General features: G+C 57.1%; 2 protein-coding genes across 2 annotated transcripts; one reads left to right on the forward strand and one right to left on the reverse strand.

The window, feature by feature from the left end:
* Nucleotides 1-3,241: 3,241 nt before the first annotated feature.
* On the forward strand, nt 3,242-11,930 carry PAIP2B (poly(A) binding protein interacting protein 2B). Its single transcript, XM_066317516.1, has 4 exons — nt 3,242-3,297; nt 7,141-7,295; nt 8,189-8,365; nt 9,173-11,930. The coding sequence occupies exons 2-4, from the start codon at nt 7,152-7,154 to the stop codon at nt 9,227-9,229; spliced, it is 378 nt and encodes a 125-aa protein (XP_066173613.1). The 5' UTR covers nt 3,242-3,297; nt 7,141-7,151; the 3' UTR covers nt 9,230-11,930.
* Nucleotides 11,931-12,840: 910 nt separating this feature from the next.
* Nucleotides 12,841-17,223, reverse strand: NAGK (N-acetylglucosamine kinase). The gene is made up of 10 exons (XM_066317517.1): nt 17,182-17,223; nt 16,759-16,843; nt 16,276-16,374; nt 16,057-16,198; nt 15,049-15,159; nt 14,860-14,972; nt 13,990-14,077; nt 13,301-13,398; nt 13,137-13,215; nt 12,841-13,056 (listed from the first exon to the last, which is right to left on the reverse strand). Exons 1-10 carry the CDS (start codon nt 17,208-17,210, stop codon nt 12,869-12,871), a joined length of 1,032 nt encoding a protein of 343 aa, XP_066173614.1. The 5' UTR covers nt 17,211-17,223; the 3' UTR covers nt 12,841-12,868.
* Nucleotides 17,224-18,014: the final 791 nt, after the last annotated feature.

The following is an 18,014-nucleotide window of genomic DNA, read 5'->3' on the forward strand; positions in this document are numbered from 1 at the left end:
TGGAGGATTTTAGAGATTTGGGATCAGGGATGGGATGAGAGGGAATAACCTCAGGTTCTCCAGGAAAGGTTCGGGTGGGATTTTGGGGATTTGGGATCAGGGATGGGATTGAGGTGGCCTCCGGTGGCATTTTGGGATTCTCCTCCCAGAACGGCCTTCCCAGCCGTGCCGCAGCCGCCCAGCCGGGCGGAGTCCCCGTCCCCGGAGGGGTGGTGGCACTTGGGGACATGTGGTGGCCTCGGGATAATGGCGGGGCTGGAGGCCCTGGGGGCGGCCGAGCAGCTGCTGTCCCCAATTAACAACTCATTAACTCATTAACTCAACTCATTAACTCCGCAGCCCTGGGCCAGCCCCGGGGGTCGCGGTGCTCTCAGCGCTGTCCCCAAGGTGTGACAGCAGACGGGGCCACCAGCCCGAGAGGACAGCGTGGAGCGACAGCGGCGCCGGGGCGGGGACACTGCTCGGCCATCGTCCCCGGAGAGCGCGGAGACAAGGAGGGGACAGAGCGGGGACAGCCAGCCCTGTGTCGCTGCTGGGAACAGGGGACAGCCCCCGTGACACTCTTTGGGGACAGGGGACAAGCGACAGCCCCGTGTCGCTGTTTGGGGACAAAGGACAGCCCCGTGTCGCTGTTTGGGGACAGGATAGCCCCGCAAGGTCACCGAGGGCCACCGCGTTAGGCCGGGAATGTCACCAACGCGCGGTGACACCGCCGGCGATGACAGCGGATGTCACCGACAGGGCTGGCGCAGGGCACGGGGACAGTGACACGGGGCTGACTGTCCCTAAACAGTGACACGGGGCTGTCCCCTGTCCGTGTCCCCAAACAGCGACACGGGGCTGTCCCCTGTCCCCTCTCTGTCCCCAGCAGTGACACAGGGCTGTCTGTCCCCTGTCCCCAAACCCTGTCCCCTCCCTGTCCTCTCCCACCCCACAGATTCCCGCCCATCCCACACTCCCCAAACCCCCCCGGGTCATCTGTCCCCACCCCCTGGCGACATCCTGGGCCACCCCCCCAGGGCCACCACACCCCCCGGAATGTCACCGAGGCGCCACCCCTTTGTCCCCCTAGCCTGTCCCGGCCTCGGCCCCGCGCTATTTCTGTCCCGTCTGGTGACACCGCTGTCCCCAACCATACAAGGAGGCGGCCGTCACCCTCGGGGGAGGTCACTTGTCCCGAGGTGTCGCGGGGATTGTCACCCGCTCCTTCTGGCGGCTCCTGGCGACATTTGCTCGTGTTTGTCCCCGAGGTTTTGGGCTTGGCCCGGGATTAGCGCCCGCGGAAACAGAAATAACTCCTGGCCCCTGCCCTTGGGGACACTGGTGACCCTCGTGTCACCAGACTGGGGCTGGCTTGGGGACATTGGGGGACACTGGTGACCCTCGTGTCACCAGCCTGGGGCTGGCTTTGGGGACACTGGGGGACACTGGGGGACACTGGGGACAATGGGGACACCCCACCCCAAACTTCAGGACCCCACATTTGGGGAGGGAACAACCCCCAAAAGCTCGGGTGTCCCTGGGTGACCCCTAAGCTGCTCCAGGGAATCCCCCCAGGGTACGGGGACCCCAAAAGTGCTGCCGCCACCCCAAAAACCCCAGCCCGGAGCAAGGGACAGATTTGGGGTCACACCGAGAACTGGGGGGAGATTTTGGCTTCCCCTTTTTCTGCCACGGGGGTCCTCGAGGGGGTGTCCCCCCCTTCCCACGGCCACCCCATCCCAAATAACCCCAAAATTCGGGATCGGGATGTGCCACGTGAGGCTGGGAAGATTCAACCAGCCTCAAACCCTGCGGGGGGATTTGGGGTCACTCGGGTGGGATTTGAAGACCCCGGGAGGGATTTGGCGTCACCCGGGTGGGGACTTGGGGTCACCCAGGAGGGGATTTGGGGATCCCGGGTGGGGATTTGGGGTCACCCGGGTGGGATTTGGGGTCACTCACCGTGCGAGGGGATCCAGGGGGGTCGAGGGGGGCCGGGGACCCCGAATTCGGGGGGACGCGGAGGAGCCGCCGCCTCCCGCCGGCATGGCGGGATCCGCACCGGGATCACCGAGATTTGGGATCACTGGCACCGGGATTTGGGATCACCGGAATCGGGATCACCGGGACCGGGATTTGGGATCACCGGGCTCGTCACGGCGGGGAGGCGGCGCTGGAGCAGCCGGGGGAGTCCCGGGAACGGGGGTCTCGCCGTTTTGGGGGTTCGCGGTGAGGTGAAGGGTCCTGGTGACCCCAAAAATGCGGGTCCGTTCCCTCTCCCGGGGCTGCACCTGGTGTGGGGGTGCGGGGCTGGGTGAACCCCCTAAACAGTGACCCCAAACTGGGGGTTCAGGGCTGGGTAAACTCCCCCGGTCCTGGCCCTAAACTGGGGGTGCAAGGCTGGGTAACCCCCCCTAAATGCCGCCTCTAACTTTGGGGATGCAGGGCTGGATGCCCCCGTTCCTGGCCCCAAACTGGGGGTGCAGGGCTGGGTAACCCCCCCCTAAATGCCGCCTCTAAATTTGGGGATGCAGGGCTGGATGCCCCCGTTCCTGGCCCCAAACTGGGGGTGCAGGGCTGGGTAAACCCCCAAATGGCGCCTCCCAAACTGGGGGCGCAGAGCAGCGCCCCCTCCCCCCGCTGTCCCGGTTTTGGGGGCGCAGGCCTGGCTCCCCCCAGGTGCTTCCCCCGTTTGGGGGCGCAGGGCCGGTCCCCCCTCACGGTGTCCCCAACACGGGGGGGGGGGGGGGTCACCCCTTGGTCCCTCCTCCCCCTCCCCCATTCTGGTTGGGCCCCTCCCCCAAGCCACGCGCCCGCCATGTGACAGCCGCCGCCCCCTCCTTGTGTTTACATGATTGGACCAATCAGCGTCGTTCTAGCAACGCACCCTCGGAGCGGGGCAGGCGGGTTGTGACGACTCTTCCCATTTGGCAGAGTGCCTGTCAATCATCATCCAGCCGTGGGGTCTGGGGTTATTTACATAGCGCAAGGCCACGCCCACCCCTCCAAGGCCCCGCCCCAGCGCGTGATACCCGTCTGTCCCACGTGGGGAACGCGTGAGCTCAGCAAATCACAGCCCGCGGCAACAGCCAATCAGCAGCGCCGTTCGGTGGGTGGGCTCATCTATATGATTGACAGCTGACCGGTGCAAAAACAACGCGCTTAGTTTCCTTGCCGCCCAATCAGAGCGCTGAAGGGCGGGGCCACCCGGCAGGGCTGGCCAATGAGAGGCATGTGGGCGCGTCATCTGCAAGAGGGGTGGGGCCTGGCGGCGGCGGTGGCTGAGGGCGCGGAGCGGCTCCGGCCCGGCCCGAGGTACCGGGGGGTACACGGGGGGACGCGGCGGCCACAGCGGGGACCGCGCCCGGGGCACGGCGGGGACAGCACCGCCCGGGGGAGCGGGGACACTGTCCCCAGGAACCGCCGGGGATACGGGGGGCTCCGGGACCGAGCAGGCCCCGCTGTCCCGCGGGCTCCTGTGGGACTTGGGGAGGCGCCCGGTGGGCGCTGGGGCCGGGCCGGGCTCCTGAGGGGCCGTGCCGGGCTCCGCCGGGGCTGCTGGGCCGGTACCGCCGGGAACGGCAGAACAGTCCCCAAGTGCCCTCGGTGTGCGCCGGCATCGGCTCCTCCATCACATTCCCGTTTCCCTTCCTACCCCGTTATCCCATCCCATTCACGTTCCCATTATCCCACCCCATTCCCTTTCCTGTTCCCATTCCCACCCCATTATCCCATTCCCGTTCCCATTATCCCACCCCATTATCCCCTTCCCGTTCTCATCCCCCCATCCTATTCCCATTCCCACACCCCAATTCCCGATGGATCCCCACACACAAGGTCTCTACCCCCCAAATTCCCCCTCCAGCCGGGATTTGGGATATTTTTGGCCACGTTCCCATGGGATATTTTCCATGCTGGGTGTCCAGGCTGCAGCTGCTTCCTTCGGGATCCCGGGATGTGGGAAAGGTTTTCCTACAATCCGTGGGCTGTTTGTGGCTTCCCAAAACGTGGATTTATCCCGGAAACATTCAAGTTTGGCGTTTCTGTGGGGAATTTGGTGATTTTTTTAATGGAATCCTGTAATGGATTGGGTTGGGAAAAAACCAGCTTAAATCCCATCCAGAGACATTTTCTACCGTCCCGGGTGGGTCCAACCTGGCCTTGGGCACTGCCAGGGATCCAGGGGCAGCCCCAGCCAATCTGGGAATTCCAGCCCAGCCTGGAATTCCTTCCAACTATTCCGCAAAAATCTCCCCTTTCCCAGTGGGAAGCCATTCCCTGTGTCCTGTCCCTCCAGCCCTTGTCCCCAGCCCCTCTCCAGCTCTCCTGGAGCCCCTTCAGGGACTCTGAGGATTCCCTGGAGTTTTCCCTTCTCCAGGGGAATGTTCCCAGCTCTCGCAGGCTGGTTTGGAACACAGGAAGGGTTAACCAGCAGAATTCCTTCCCCAAACCGCTCCATCCCAGGGCGTTTTTTTTGGCACTGGGAATCCATTCCCTGTGTCCTAGAGGAGCAGGAGTCGCTTTTCCCACGGGCAGCAGGAACAGGCAGCGCTGCAATTCCCAGGAATTCCACAGGGATCCCTCCCCTCCGCCCCGTGCCGGCAACTTGCAGATGCCAGCTGATCCCTGTTGGTGTTTTTCCACGGCCTGGACACAATTCCCTCTGGAGCAGCTCCGATTTGGGCATCTCAGGGGCTCCTTTTCCCACCTGGAGCATTCCGCAATCCCACGGTTTTGCTGCTCCCCCCAAAAATCCCAAATCACAGCGGGAACAGGCGCTGTCCCCACGGGGAGGGAGCAGGATGGGGAATGAAGCTCCTGGAAATTCTGGAGCTGGAATTGTCCCGGGAACAGTGATAACTCCAGGATTGTCACCAGGAATGTCCCATTGCAGGATGAGGCCCATTATTCCATGGAAAACCAAATTTCCTGGGAAGGGACAATCCCCTTTCCCCACTGTCAGGGCAGGGAGTGACAGAATTGGGGTGGAAATCAAGGGGGAATTTCCCCAAATTATTTTAACTCTCCAAAGGGTAAAATCCTCCTGGAGTGCTGGAGAGAATCCAGACGAAACCCACAAGGGCTTGGGAAAGGAGCCAGGGAAAGTTAGGAATGTTCCCCTGGAGAAGGGAAAACTCCAGGGAATCTTCAGAGTCCCTAAACTGGGGACAAGGCCTGGAGGGACAGGACACAGGGGATGGCTTCCCACTGGGAAAGGGGAGATTTTTATGGAATATTTGGAAGGAATTCCCAGGTTTCCAGAGAGGAGCCTGGAAACAGCTCCAGGAGGAATTTGAGATGAGGTTCCTGAGCGTTCCTTGGATTGGGGTTTTTTTGGGGAAGATTTTTTCTGGGAGAATCAGTCAGAGCTGTGCTGGGATTAAAATAGAGCGGGATGAGATTATCCTGGATTGGGGCTGGAATTAGGCCATGGTTCCTCAGCAACTGAGAAAACTAGGAATGGGAAAACTGGGAATGGCAGAGCTGGGAAAATGGGAATGTGGGGCTGGGAATGGGGAAATGGGAATGGGGAAAATGAGGATGTGGGGCTGGGAATGGGGAAAATCCACACGGCCAGGAAAGGGGATCGAGAGGGGAATTTGGGATTCTGGGAAAGGGGAATTGAGATTTCCTGGAGTGGGAGGCACCAGGAGCTCCTGGAGCAGCGTTGGGAAGGTGGCCGGACCTGCTGGACCTGCAGAGCTGGGAATGGGAGGATCCATGGTTGGGAAAGATCCTTAGGAAGGGATCCAGGACTGGGAATTGAGCCTGGCCAGCTGATTTTTCATAATTCCCTGGAAGATTTCAGAGGGACCCAGAAAAGTGTCCAGGCCTCTCCTGCCTGGATTCCTCCATGGAATCCTGGAATTTGGGTGGGAAGGGACCTTAAATCCCATCCCAACACCTCCCACCATCCCAGGTGGATCCAAATCCATCCCAAGCTGGCCTTGGACATTCCCAGGGATCCAGGGGCAGCTCCAGCCAATCTGGGAATTCCAGCCCAGCCCCTCCCCACCCTCCCAGCCAGCAATTGCTGCCCAAGATCCCAGCCCAATGTCCCCTTTCCCAGTGGGAAGCCATTCCCTGTGTCCTGTCCCTCCAGGCCTTGTCCCCAGTCCCTCTCCAGCTCTCCTGGAGCCCCTTCAGGCACTCTGAGGATTCCCTGGGTTTTTCCCTTCTCCAGGGGAACATTCCCAGCACTCCCATCACCCCTGACCTCATTCCCAAAGTTCCCAAACTCTGGCATTTTTGGGGAGTGGAAATGATCCTTTTCAAGGATAACCCAGTCATGGATCCATGGATTGATGGATCAATGGATCAATTGATGGATTTGTAGATTGATGGATTGATGGATGGATGGATTTTGATGGACTGATAGATTCATGGAGAGATAGATTGAAGAATTTACGGATGGATGGATGGATGGATGGATGGACTGACAGATTTATGGATCCATGGATTTATGGATGGATGGATTGATGAAATGATGGATGTATTGATTGATAGATCCATGGACTGATAGATTGATGGATCCATGGATTGATAGATCCATGGATTTATGGATAGATTGAAGGATTTATGAATCTATGGATTGATGGATTGAAGGATTTATGGATCCACGGACTGAAGGATTGAAGGGTTGATGGATCCATGGATCGATGGATTAATGGAATGTTTTCTGATGTATTCATCATTCCATAGGTGGATGGATGGATCCATGAATCGATGGGTTTATGGTTTGATAGATTCATGGATTGATGGATTTATGGATTGAAGGATTCATAGATGGATTGATGGGTTGATTGACGGATTTATGGATTGATTGATGCATTGGTAGATTTATGGTTTGATATATTGATGGATGGATCCATGGATTGATGGATTAATAGATTCAAGGATGGATGGATCCATGGATGGACGGATTGAAGGATTTATGGATTGATGGATGGATGGATCCATGGATGGATGGATTTTTGGATTTATGGAACGGTTCCTGATGGATCCCAACACCCGTGACCCATTTCCTCATCACCAAATCTCACAAACCCCACCAGGATCAAGCCCACCCTTCCCTGCTGAAATCCCACGTCCCATATGGGATCTGGGCTGGCTTTGGGATCTCCCTCCCCTCCCTCATCCCTAAATCCCCCATCCCAGAGTCCCCAAGGATGAATGGCTCCGAGCTGGGCGGCACCACGGCGTCCAGCCCCAAATCCAAGGAGGATCCAGTCGGGAATGGGCACGAGGAGAAGGAGAACAACCCCTTTGCTGAGTACATGTGGATGGAGAACGAGGAGGATTTCAACAGGCAGGTGAGATTCCCGGGATTCCGGGGAATTCCTGGGATTCAGGGTATAGTCATCTCCTTGGGTTGGATCTGCCTGGAAAAAAGCTGGGAAAAACCCCTTTGATCTTTTGAGAGACCATTCCCGTCTGCCGAGGTTTTGGGATCTGCCTTCCCTTTCCTTTTTCTGGGATTCACCTTCCCTTTTCTTTTTGGGGTCTGCCTTCTCTTTCCTTTTTTAGGATTTGCCTTTTTTGGGATCTGCCTTCCCTTGCCTTTTTTGGGATTGGTTTTTCCCTTTTCTTTTTGGGATTCACATTCCCTTTCCTTTCCAGGATTGGTTTTTCCTTTTCCTTTTTTGGGATTCACCTTGCCTTGCCTTTTTTGGGACTTGCCTTTTTTTTTTGTGATTCGCCTTTTTTGGGATCTGCCTTCCCTTTCCTTTTTCAGGACTGTTTTTTTTCTCCCTTTCCTTTTTGGGATTCACCTTCCCTTCCCTTTTTGGGATTTGCCATTTTGGGATTGGTTTTTCCCTTTCCTTTCCAGGATTGGTTTTTTTTTTTTTTTTTCCTTTTTGGGATCTGCCTTTCCTTTCATTTTTTGGGCTTCACCTTCCCTTTCTTTTTTGGGATTCACCTTCCCTTTCCTTTTATGGGATTGGCCTTTTTGGGATCTGCCTTCCCTTTCCTGGAATTCCTGGGAAAAAAAGAGGCTTAGGAACCTTTCTGGATCTGCACAATTCCCTGACAGGGAAATTTGGGATTTGGGATTGGGGACTTTGGGATGAGAGCTGTGCCAGGTGGAAAACTCAGGTGGAAAGGATCTCCAAGGGCTTTCCCAGCCTCAGGAATTGCATGAGCTCCTTCCCACAGCCCCCTGGAAAAACCCCTGGCTAATCCCCACTGGAATTTCTCGGTGCAGGTGGAGGAGGAGCTGCAGGAGCAGGAATTCCTGGATCGCTGTTTCCAGGAGATGCTGGAGGAGGAGGACCAGGACTGGTTCATCCCAGCGCGGGATCTTCCCCAGGGAATGGGGCAGCTCCAGCAGCAGCTGCACGGGCTGGCCCTGGGGGAGGGGCACGGCCCCGAGGACATCCTGGTGAGATGGACCGGGAATGGGGCTGGGTTTGGGAATGGGCTGGGCTGGGGATTGTCCTGTCCTTGGAATTCTCCTTTCCCTGGGATTGGGCTGGCCTGAGGATTGTCCTGTCCCTGGATTTGTCTCACCCCTGGAATTTTCCTGTCCTTGGGACTGGGCTGTCATTGGAATTCTCCTATCCCTGGAATTGGCCCATCCTTGCAATTGTCCAAACCCTGGAATTCTCCAATTTCTGGACTTGTCCTGTCTTTGGAATTGGCCAGTCCCTGGAATTGGCCTGTCCTTGGAATTGTCCCATCCTTGGGACTTTCCTGTCCCTAGAATTGTCCAATTCCTGGAATTGGCTCATCCATGGAATTCTATCCTGGATTTGTCCCGTCCTTGGATTTGTCCCGTCCTTAGAATTGTCCCATCCTTGGGATTCTATGCCTGGAATTCTCCAATCCCTGGAATTCGCCAATCTCTGAAATTGTTCCATCCCTGGAATTGTCCAGTCCCTGGAATTGCCCTTGAATCCCTGCAGGTATCCAATACCAGGTTGGATCCACCTGGAAAAATGGGAAGTGCTGGGATTTGATGGGATTTATGGATCCATTCCCACCCATTCCATGATTCCATAAATTCCCTCTCCACATAATCCCACATTTCCATGGAAACCCCAAATCCCTGAGACTCCAAACTTTGGGAATCCTTAACAAGTCCCAAAAATCTGGGAATTTCCTTTGGAGGAAAAATCCCAAACCCTCAGGATGTGACAATCCCCAACACTGACAAATCCTATTTTTTCCCCCTTCTTTTTTTTTCCAGAGCAAAAGCAACTTGAATCCAGATGCCAAGGAATTCGTGCCTGGAGTGAAATACTGACCCTTGGGAATGACCAGAGACTGATTCCCTGGAAATCTTTCCAGGGGAAAAAAAAAAAATAATGGGACAATTGGGAAGAGCCCAGAGCAGCTCCAGGCACTGGGATCTACTCCAGCTTCAAAAGTACTTTGATTTTTCCCTTTTTGTTTTTAATTTTTATTTTTATCAGCTTTTCCTCTCTTTTCTTTTTTTTTTTTTTTTTTCTTGGCAGTTTTTTGCTTTCTGGGATTTTTTTCCCCAAGTGGGGAAAAATACTGGAAAAAATTCTGAGGGAAAAATCAAGTTTTTGGTGCTTTGGTGGAGGAATTTTTTAGGGATCCCCAAAGTTGGTTTTTTTTTTTTTTTCCCCCCCTGATTTTCTGGAATGGGATTTTTTTTTTGGATCCCAAAATTCCTCCAGCTGGAAGCTGAGCAAAGGGGAGAATCCTGCCCAATTCCTGAAGGGTTTTTTAAAAGGGATTTTCCCCAAATTCCTTTTCCCCCTTTCAGGGAATTCCCTAAGTTCATCAAACACTACAGCCCTAATTCCTCGTGGATAAAATTCCAAGGAAAACCAGGGAGGGATTGGAATTCCTGGGAAAGGAGAGGGAATCCTCTGTTGGGATGACGGATATTTTGGGATTTGATATTTTGGGATGTGGTATTTTGGGAATATCCTAGTGCTGATCCCATTCCCTAGGATCCTGGAGTGGGATTTGTGTCTCCATCAGAATTTAATCCTGGGAATTTCCTTCCCCAATGGATTTCCATAATTCCCAAATGCTTCCAAGTGTCTAAAAGGTTCAGAAATCCAGAAGAAGGGGGAGATTTTCCAGGTCTGAAATCCCAAGTCCAGGTAAAGTCGTAGCTCCTTGGGATTCAGAATTCCTGTTCAGGGAAATCGGGAATTTTGGGGATTGGGAATCCCAAAGATTCCAGAGAAAGTGGGAGCTCCTTGGGATTGGGGAATCCTTATCCACAGAAATCATGAGCTTGTTGAGACTGGGAATCCCTACAGAGGGAAAACAGGAGCTCCTTGGGCTCAAGAATCCCTATCCAGGGAATGCAGGAGCTCCTTGGGATTGAGAATCCCTGTCCAGAGAAATCAGGGACTTTTGGAGATTGGGAATCCCTACAGAGGAAAAATAAGAGCTCCTTGGGATTGGGAATCCCTGGCCAGGGAAACCAAGAGCTCTTTGGGACCACCAGAGAAATCAGGAACTTTTTGGGATTGGAAATTCTGATCCAAGGAGAGCAGGAGCTTCCCAAGGTCAGAAGTGCTATCCAGGGAAATTGGGAACTCCTTGGGATTGGGATTCTCTATCCGAGGAAATCAGGAGCTATTTGGGACCACCAGAGATACCAGGAGTATTTTGGGATTAGAAGTCCCTGTCCAGGGAATGCAGGAGCTCCTTGGGATTGGTAATCCCTGTCAAGAGAAAGTGGTAGCTCTTTGGGGCTCAGAAATCCCTGTCCATGGAAATCAGGAACTTTATGGGATTGAAAATCCCTTTTCAGGGAAATCAGGAGTGTTTTGGGATTGGGAATCCCTATTCTGGGAAAACAGGTGTGTTCTGGGTTTGGGAATCTCTACAGAGGAAAAATAGGAGCTCCTGGGGGTCAGGAATCCTTATCCAGGGAAATCAGGAACTTTTGGCATTGGGAATCCCTGTGCAGAGAAAGTGGGAACTCTTTGGGATTGGGAATCCTTACCTGCTTCCAAGGCTCAGAAATCCAGGGAAAGGGGGAGATTTTCCAGGTCTGAAATCCCTCATCCAGGGAAAGTGAGAGTTCTTTGGAATTGGGAATCCTTAGCCAGAGAAATTTGGAACTTTTTGGGTGAGAAATCCCTATCCAGGAGACAGGAACTTTCTGGAGTTGGGAGTCTCTGCAGAGGAAAAACTGGAGCTCCTTGAGATTGGGAATCCATATCCAGGGAATGCAGGAGCTCCTTGGGATTAGGATTCCCTGTCCAGGGAAATCAGGAACTTTTTGGATTGGGAATCTCTATCCAGTGAAATCAGGAACTTTCTGGGGTTGAGAATCCCAGTCCAGAGAAATCAGGAGGTTTTGGGATTGGAAATCCCTACAGAGGAAACATAGGAGCTCCTTGAGGTTGGGAATCCTTATCCAGGGAAATCAGGAACTTTCTGGCATTGGAAATCCCTTTTCAGGGAAATTAGGAGCTCCTTGGGATTGGGAATCCCTGGCCAGAGAAGTCAGGAACTTTCTGGTATTGGGAATCTCTATTCAGAGAAATCGGGAGCCCTTTGGGATTGGGAATCCCTATCCAATGAAACCAGGAACTTTTTAGGATGACAAATCCCAAACCAGAAGAAACCAGGAGCTTCCCAGGCCCCCAATTCCTTCTCCAGAGGAAAGATGGAGCTGCTGGGGAATCCTGGGAATTTCCTGCTGGATCAGCCAGGGCTCACCCATCCATTCACCAGGAGCCACCGGAGCGTGAACAGGGTTGAGCTCATGGAATTCCCCAGCTCATGGAATTCCCAACCCCAAAACCCCATTTGGGGCCATTTTTCCCCAGGCTGGGCAGGATGGGTGGGATCCATCCCCTGGCGCAATCTCACATTTTTCCCCTCCTCCTTTTCCTGGTTTTCCTTGGATTTTTCTCCTCCAATTCCCTCTTTTCCCCACTCTCCCTCCCCACATGTTGTAAATTTCGGACGAGGTGTTATCCCAAATAAACTTTTTTTGGAAGGGAGCAGGGCCAGGATTTTCCTTGGAAAACTGTGGGGTCTCCTTGGCCCCTCCCAGGGGAATTTCCCTGGATTTCCTTTCTGGAAAAGCTCCCACAGGATTTTCCATCTTTTCTGGGCACTTTTTTTTTTCTTCCCTCTGGTAAAAATAACCCAAAAGGGTTTTTTTTTCCCTTTTCTTTTTTTTTTTTTTTTTTTTTAAGTGGCAATCACCCCAAAAGCTGCTCCAGCAGCTCCACGTCCATTCCCAGGTCATGGATGTCACACCCCTGATCCTAAACTTTGGGATTTCCTCCTCTTCCTGCTTTTCCTTCCTGTGCTGGCAGGCCCAGCACCCCAATCCCAACCCCGTTCCCAGTCCCATTCCAATCCCGTTCCCATTCCCAATCTCATTCCCAATCCCACTCACTCCCAATCCCATTCCAGCCCGGCCTCCTCAGGCACCCAAACAGGAATTTCCCAGGTCCCTTTTCCTCTCTTTCCCACAGCCCCACCCCCGTTTGGGATGTTCCCTGTCCCAGTAGGGAATGCAGAAGTGTTCCTGTTCCCATTCCTTCTGACCCCATCCCGATCCTATCCCGATCCCATCCAACCCCATCCTGACCCCATCCGGATCCCATTCCCATGCTCTTATTCCCATCCTGCCTCAGCTCCACATCCCTTGTCCATCCTGCCCCATTCCCACATTCCCATCCCCACATTCCTGGCTCCACTCTGCCCCATCTCCACAATCCCATTCCCATCCCAACTCTCCCATCCCAATCCCCATTCCCCATTCCCGCTCCCCTCGGGGCAGTGCAACCGTTTTATTGCCGAACCACACAAACCCCTCACCCTGACCCTGCTGCCGGGGCGCCCCGGTTTGTGGGCCCCCCGGGGGTATTTTTGGGACACTCCCGGGAATTTTGGGGCCTCCCCCGGGGTATTTTGGGGGTCTCCGGGCTCAGAAGACGTGCGTGTAGAAGACATCCACGTTGCCCTGGCGGTCCAGCGGCAGCGCCATCCCCACGCTCCTGGCTCCCAGCCTGGCCCCTCCCAGCGCCGAGGAACGTTTCAGTCTCAGCAGGCTGAACCGCGAGAAGACGCGGCCCAGAGCCTCATCCCGAGCCTGTGACAGCACCTGGATGAACCCTGCGACATCGGAGACACCCCGAGGGGGTCACGGGGACCCTAAAACAAACCCCAGATCCCTTCCCCGGCCCTACACTCACCGTCCTGCATCCGCTCCCAGCTGTTCCACACTGAGCCCACGCACACGATGGGCAGCCCCAGGTCACCCTGGAAAAGGCTCTGCCGGGGTGGGGACACTCAGCAGGGAACAATGGGACCGTTGTCACCTCCCCCAGGTGCGGTGTGGCCACAGGGAAGGGGTTACCTGGTGGATTTTGGGCAGCACGGCCACCACGTGGCGGGCCAGCACCTGGCCGGCTTTGGTGAAGATGTGGCAGCACAGGGGGTCACCTAGGGTGGCACCTGCGGGTGGCACGGGGACGTGTGGGGACACGCAGGGACATGGGACACCCCGCTGTCACCACCCCGACGGTGTCACCAGCCCAGGGGGTGGCACCGAGGTGTCACCACCCTGAGGAGGGCAGAGGGTGCCCGGGGCAGAGAGCAGGGAGTGGCATCGGCAGGGACAAATTGGACAGGGACAAGAGATAGGGACAAGGGGGACAGGGACAAACAAGACAGGGACAGACAGGTGACAGGGAAAAATGGGATGGGGACAGACAGGACAAGGACAAAGGGGACAGAGACAAACAGAACAGGGACACGGACAAAGGGGACATGGACAAACGGGACAGGGACAAATGGGACAGGGACAAAGGGGTGACAGGGACAATCATAGGACAAGGATAAACGGGACGGGACAAAGGGGTGACAGGGACAAAGAGGTGATGGACAAAGAAGTGACAGGAACAAACGGGAAGTACACAAATGGGACAGGGACGGACAAAGGGGTGACAAGGACAAATGGGACAGGAACAAACAGGTGACAGGGACAAAGAGATGACAGGGACAAACGGGACAGGTGACAAGGATGTCTCCAGGAAGGGTCCCTACCCTCTGCCAGTTTTTGGCAAAACCCGGCGAATTTGGATTTCTCGAAGGTTCTATAGAGGTGGGTCAGGAGCCCCATCCTGTCTGAGATCTGTGGGGTCGGCACAGGGGGCGTTTGGGGACCTCTCTGGGCACCCCGAGGTGCTGGGGGCAGCTGGGAGTGTCCCTGAGCCCCCCAGGACCCCAAAACACTGCCCTGAGCCCCCAGGACCCCAAAACACAGCCCAGGGCCACCACAGGACCCCAAAACACAGCCCAGGACACCAACACCCACCCCAAATCTCCTCCAGGACCTTTACACACACCACAAACGCCCTACAGGACCCTGACATCCACCCCAAAGCCCCTCCAGGACTCCAACACCCATCCCAAACCTGCTCTATGACACTAACACCCATCCCAAACCCCCTTTAGAACCCCAAAATCCGACCCAAACCCCTCCAGAACCTTGATATCCTCCCTAACCCCCTCCAGGACCCCAAAACCCATCCCAAACCACCTTCACGGCCTTGACACCCTGCCTGACATAGCCCACATCATAGGGTGGCACCTCCCATCCCAAACCCCTCTAGGACCTCAAAAACCCATCCCAAAGCTCCCCAGAACCCCAAAATCCATCCCAAACCCTCTCCACAACCCCAACACCCATCCCAAACCCTCCAAGACCCCTAATACCCATCCTAAAGCCCCTCTAGGACCCCAAAATCCATCCCAATCCCTCCAAGACTCCTGATACCCATCCCAAGGCCCCTCCAGGACTCCAACACCCATCTCAAACCTGCTCCAGAACCTTGACACCCATCCCAAACCCCCTCTGGAACCCCAAAACCCAACTCAAACCCACCCCAAACTCCCCCATGACCCCCAGCACACCTGGAAGTAGTCGAACATGGCCTGCCTGACGTAGCCCACATCGTGGGGTGGCACCTCCAGGTTGTCCATGCAGTCAAACACCATCTTCACGGCCTGGTGGGCGATCCAGTACGCTGAGGGGGGGTCAGCACTGCGGTCAGCCCCTCCCCGGCACCCCCAGAGCCCCCCGGGACCCCCCCAGACCCTCACCGGAGCCTTCGTCCCCCATCATGTGGCCCCAGCCCCCGCAGCCCGTCTCGGAGCCGTCGGGGTTAATGAGTTTGCAATTAGAGCCGGTGCCGGAGATCAGCACGATGCCACCTGCAGTGGGGGGGGGACGACAGTGACACCGGAACAGTGTCACCGGGATGGCCCCGAGGCTGTCCCCACCCCGGGAGGTGTCCTCACCGTGGTGGGGCCGTGGACATAGTGGGATGGGACTGAGAGAGTGGGAATGAGGCAGGATAGGGATGGGGGAGTGGTGGTGGGAGAGTGGGAATGGGACACTGAAATGGGAGAGTGGAATGGGGTGGGATGGGCATTGGGAAGGGGGATGGGAATGGGAGAGTGAGAATGGGGTGTGATGAGGGAGTGGGAATGGGGATGGTGATGGGAGAGAAAGGGAACGATGGGAGAGAAAGGGAATGATGGGAGAGAAAGGGAACAGGAGGAGAGGATGGGGCTGGAATGGGGATGGGAGAGCGGGAATGGGGATAGAGAAGTGGGAATGAGGGAGCAGGAATGGGGCTGGAAGGGACCAGGAGTGAGGGGATGGGACAGGATGGAGACAGGAGTGTGGGGCTGTGAGAGTGGAATGGGGCAGGATGGGAATGGGGCAGGATCAGGATGGGAACACGGAGCTGAGCTGGGGACACAGGGCTGGCTTGGGGACACGGAGCTGAGTTGAGGACACGGGGCTGGTCTGGGGACTCGGAGCTGGGTTTGGGGACACGGAGCTGAGTTGAGGACACGGGGCTGGGCTGGGGACTCGGAGCTGGGTTGGGACCCCAGTGCTGGGACTGGGGACACGGAGCTGGGCTGGGGACACAGGGCTAGGCTGGGGACATGGAGCTGGGTTGGGAACATGGGGCTGGGATTGGGGACATGGAGCTTGGCTGGGGACACAGGGCTAGGTTGGGGACACGGAGCTGGGCTGGGGACACGGAGCTGGGCTGGGGACACGCATCCGGGCTGAGGACATGCAGCTGCAGTCCCCACCGTGGTCGGTGGCAGTGGCCATGGCCCCCATGGCGTCGGTGGTGATGAAGTAGCTCTGGCTGAGGTGCGGGAAGCGCCGCTGGAGCTCCTCCCTCATCTTCCCCACCGCGTCCTGCTGGTCCCCTCCGCTGAGCGACAGCCCCTGTGCCACACCCAGGGTCTCTGTCACCCCCGTGGTGGCCCTGGGGGGGTGACACGGGGTTTGGGGACGGGGCTCACCAGGGAGCGCAGCGGCACCCGCGGGTCGGCACCCGCTTTGCTCTTGGCCTCGCTGACCATACGCTCGATCCTCTCCAGGCACTTCTCGGAGCCAATGAGCTGGGACAGGGCCCGGGGGACACGCTGGGGTCACCCTGCCACCATCCCGGGGGTCCCACGGGGATTCTGGGTACCCTGACGTCACCCAGGTTCCACCCCGGGGGTCCTATGCGGGTTTTCGGGTGAGGGGATGCCCTGAGCTGTGTCCCCAACCCAGCTCTGTGTCCCTAAATCAGCTCCATTGTCCCCAAATCAGCTCCATGTCCCCAGCCCAGCTCCACACCCAGCTCAATGTCCCCAACCCATCTCTGTGTCCCCAAACCCAGGTCCGTGTCCCCAGCCCAGGTCCATGTCCCCACACCCAGCTCCAAGTCCCAAACCCCGTTCCTCATGTCCCCCGTGTCCCACGGCCCAGGTTGGGGACAGGGCTGTCCCCCAGCTCACCCAGTGGTTGGTGCAGGGTCCCTCGATCTCGGCCAGGATTTGACCATCCCCGGACACCAGCACCACCTTGGAGTGGGTGCCCCCGCTGCGGGGAGGCGGGGGGACACTGCTACTCCACTGTCCCACCGAGTGGGGACACTGCCAGTGCCACCCCATTGTCCCCCATCCCACCGAGTGGGGACACTGCCAGTGCCACCCCACTGTCCCGGCGAGCGGGTGGACCCCACTCAGCGCTCCCCTGGGCTTCCGCCCCCGGGATGAGGGTCCCGAAATTTCGGGTGCTGCCCGCCCCGCCCCGGGCAGGGCTCGCAGGGACCCCCCGGCTGCCCCCCCGGAGCCCCCGCGCCCCCCTGGGATGGGGATCAGGGAATTGATGTGCGGGGGTCCCGTGGGGCGCCCCCCTCCCCCGGCGCGACCCCTCACCCCTCCACGCCGCCGAACAGGGACGCCATGGCCGCCGCTAGCCCCGCCCACCGCGCCCGGACACGCCCACCGCGCCCGGACACGCCCACCGCGCCGGGACACGCCCGCGCAGGGACACGCCCATGGCCCTTTATGGATCGTGGGCACGCCCACTACGAGCCGCTTCCCCATAGACACGCCCCTTAGGTGTGGCCCCGCCCATTGACTCGCCCAACTCCATATATGGTCATTTGCGATGCTCGTCCCTGTCCTCCCCCCGCCCCAGGTCCCTCTGTCCCCTCCTGTCCCCTCCCTGTCTCCGCCCTGTCCCCTCCTGTCCCTTCCCGGGGCCGCTGCTGATCCCACGGACACGTCAGGACTCTGCCCCGCCCTGTAGGGCCCCGGAGTGGGAGAAATCCCCCAAATCCCCCCTGTACCCACCGTGACAAATCCCCAAATCCCCCTGTACCCATCAGTGTCACCTGTGTCCCCTCACACCAGTGTCCCCCCACAGCAGCTGCGGGACCCCCCCGTGCCCGAGGCCAGCGAGGTCACAGCTGAGCCCCTGCAGGGGGCAGGGCTCGGCAGGGGACAGAGGTGACACTGATGGCAGAAGTGACAGCTCAGTGTGGGGGACAGAGGTGACAGTGATGGCAGGAAGTGACAGCCAGAGCTGGACCCACACTGGGGACAGAGAGGGAGGGATGGATGGAGGGAGAGGAGGGAGAGGGGAAGAGGGGAAAATGATGGGAAAAGGGATGGTAGATGACGGACGGATGGATGGATGATGGGTGACCGATAGATGGATGATGGATGGATGATGGATGGATGATGGATGGATGATGGAGGGATGA

Source organism: Sylvia atricapilla, chromosome 4 (genome assembly GCF_009819655.1).
Source record: "Sylvia atricapilla isolate bSylAtr1 chromosome 4, bSylAtr1.pri, whole genome shotgun sequence".
Taxonomy (NCBI): Eukaryota; Metazoa; Chordata; class Aves; order Passeriformes; family Sylviidae; genus Sylvia; species Sylvia atricapilla.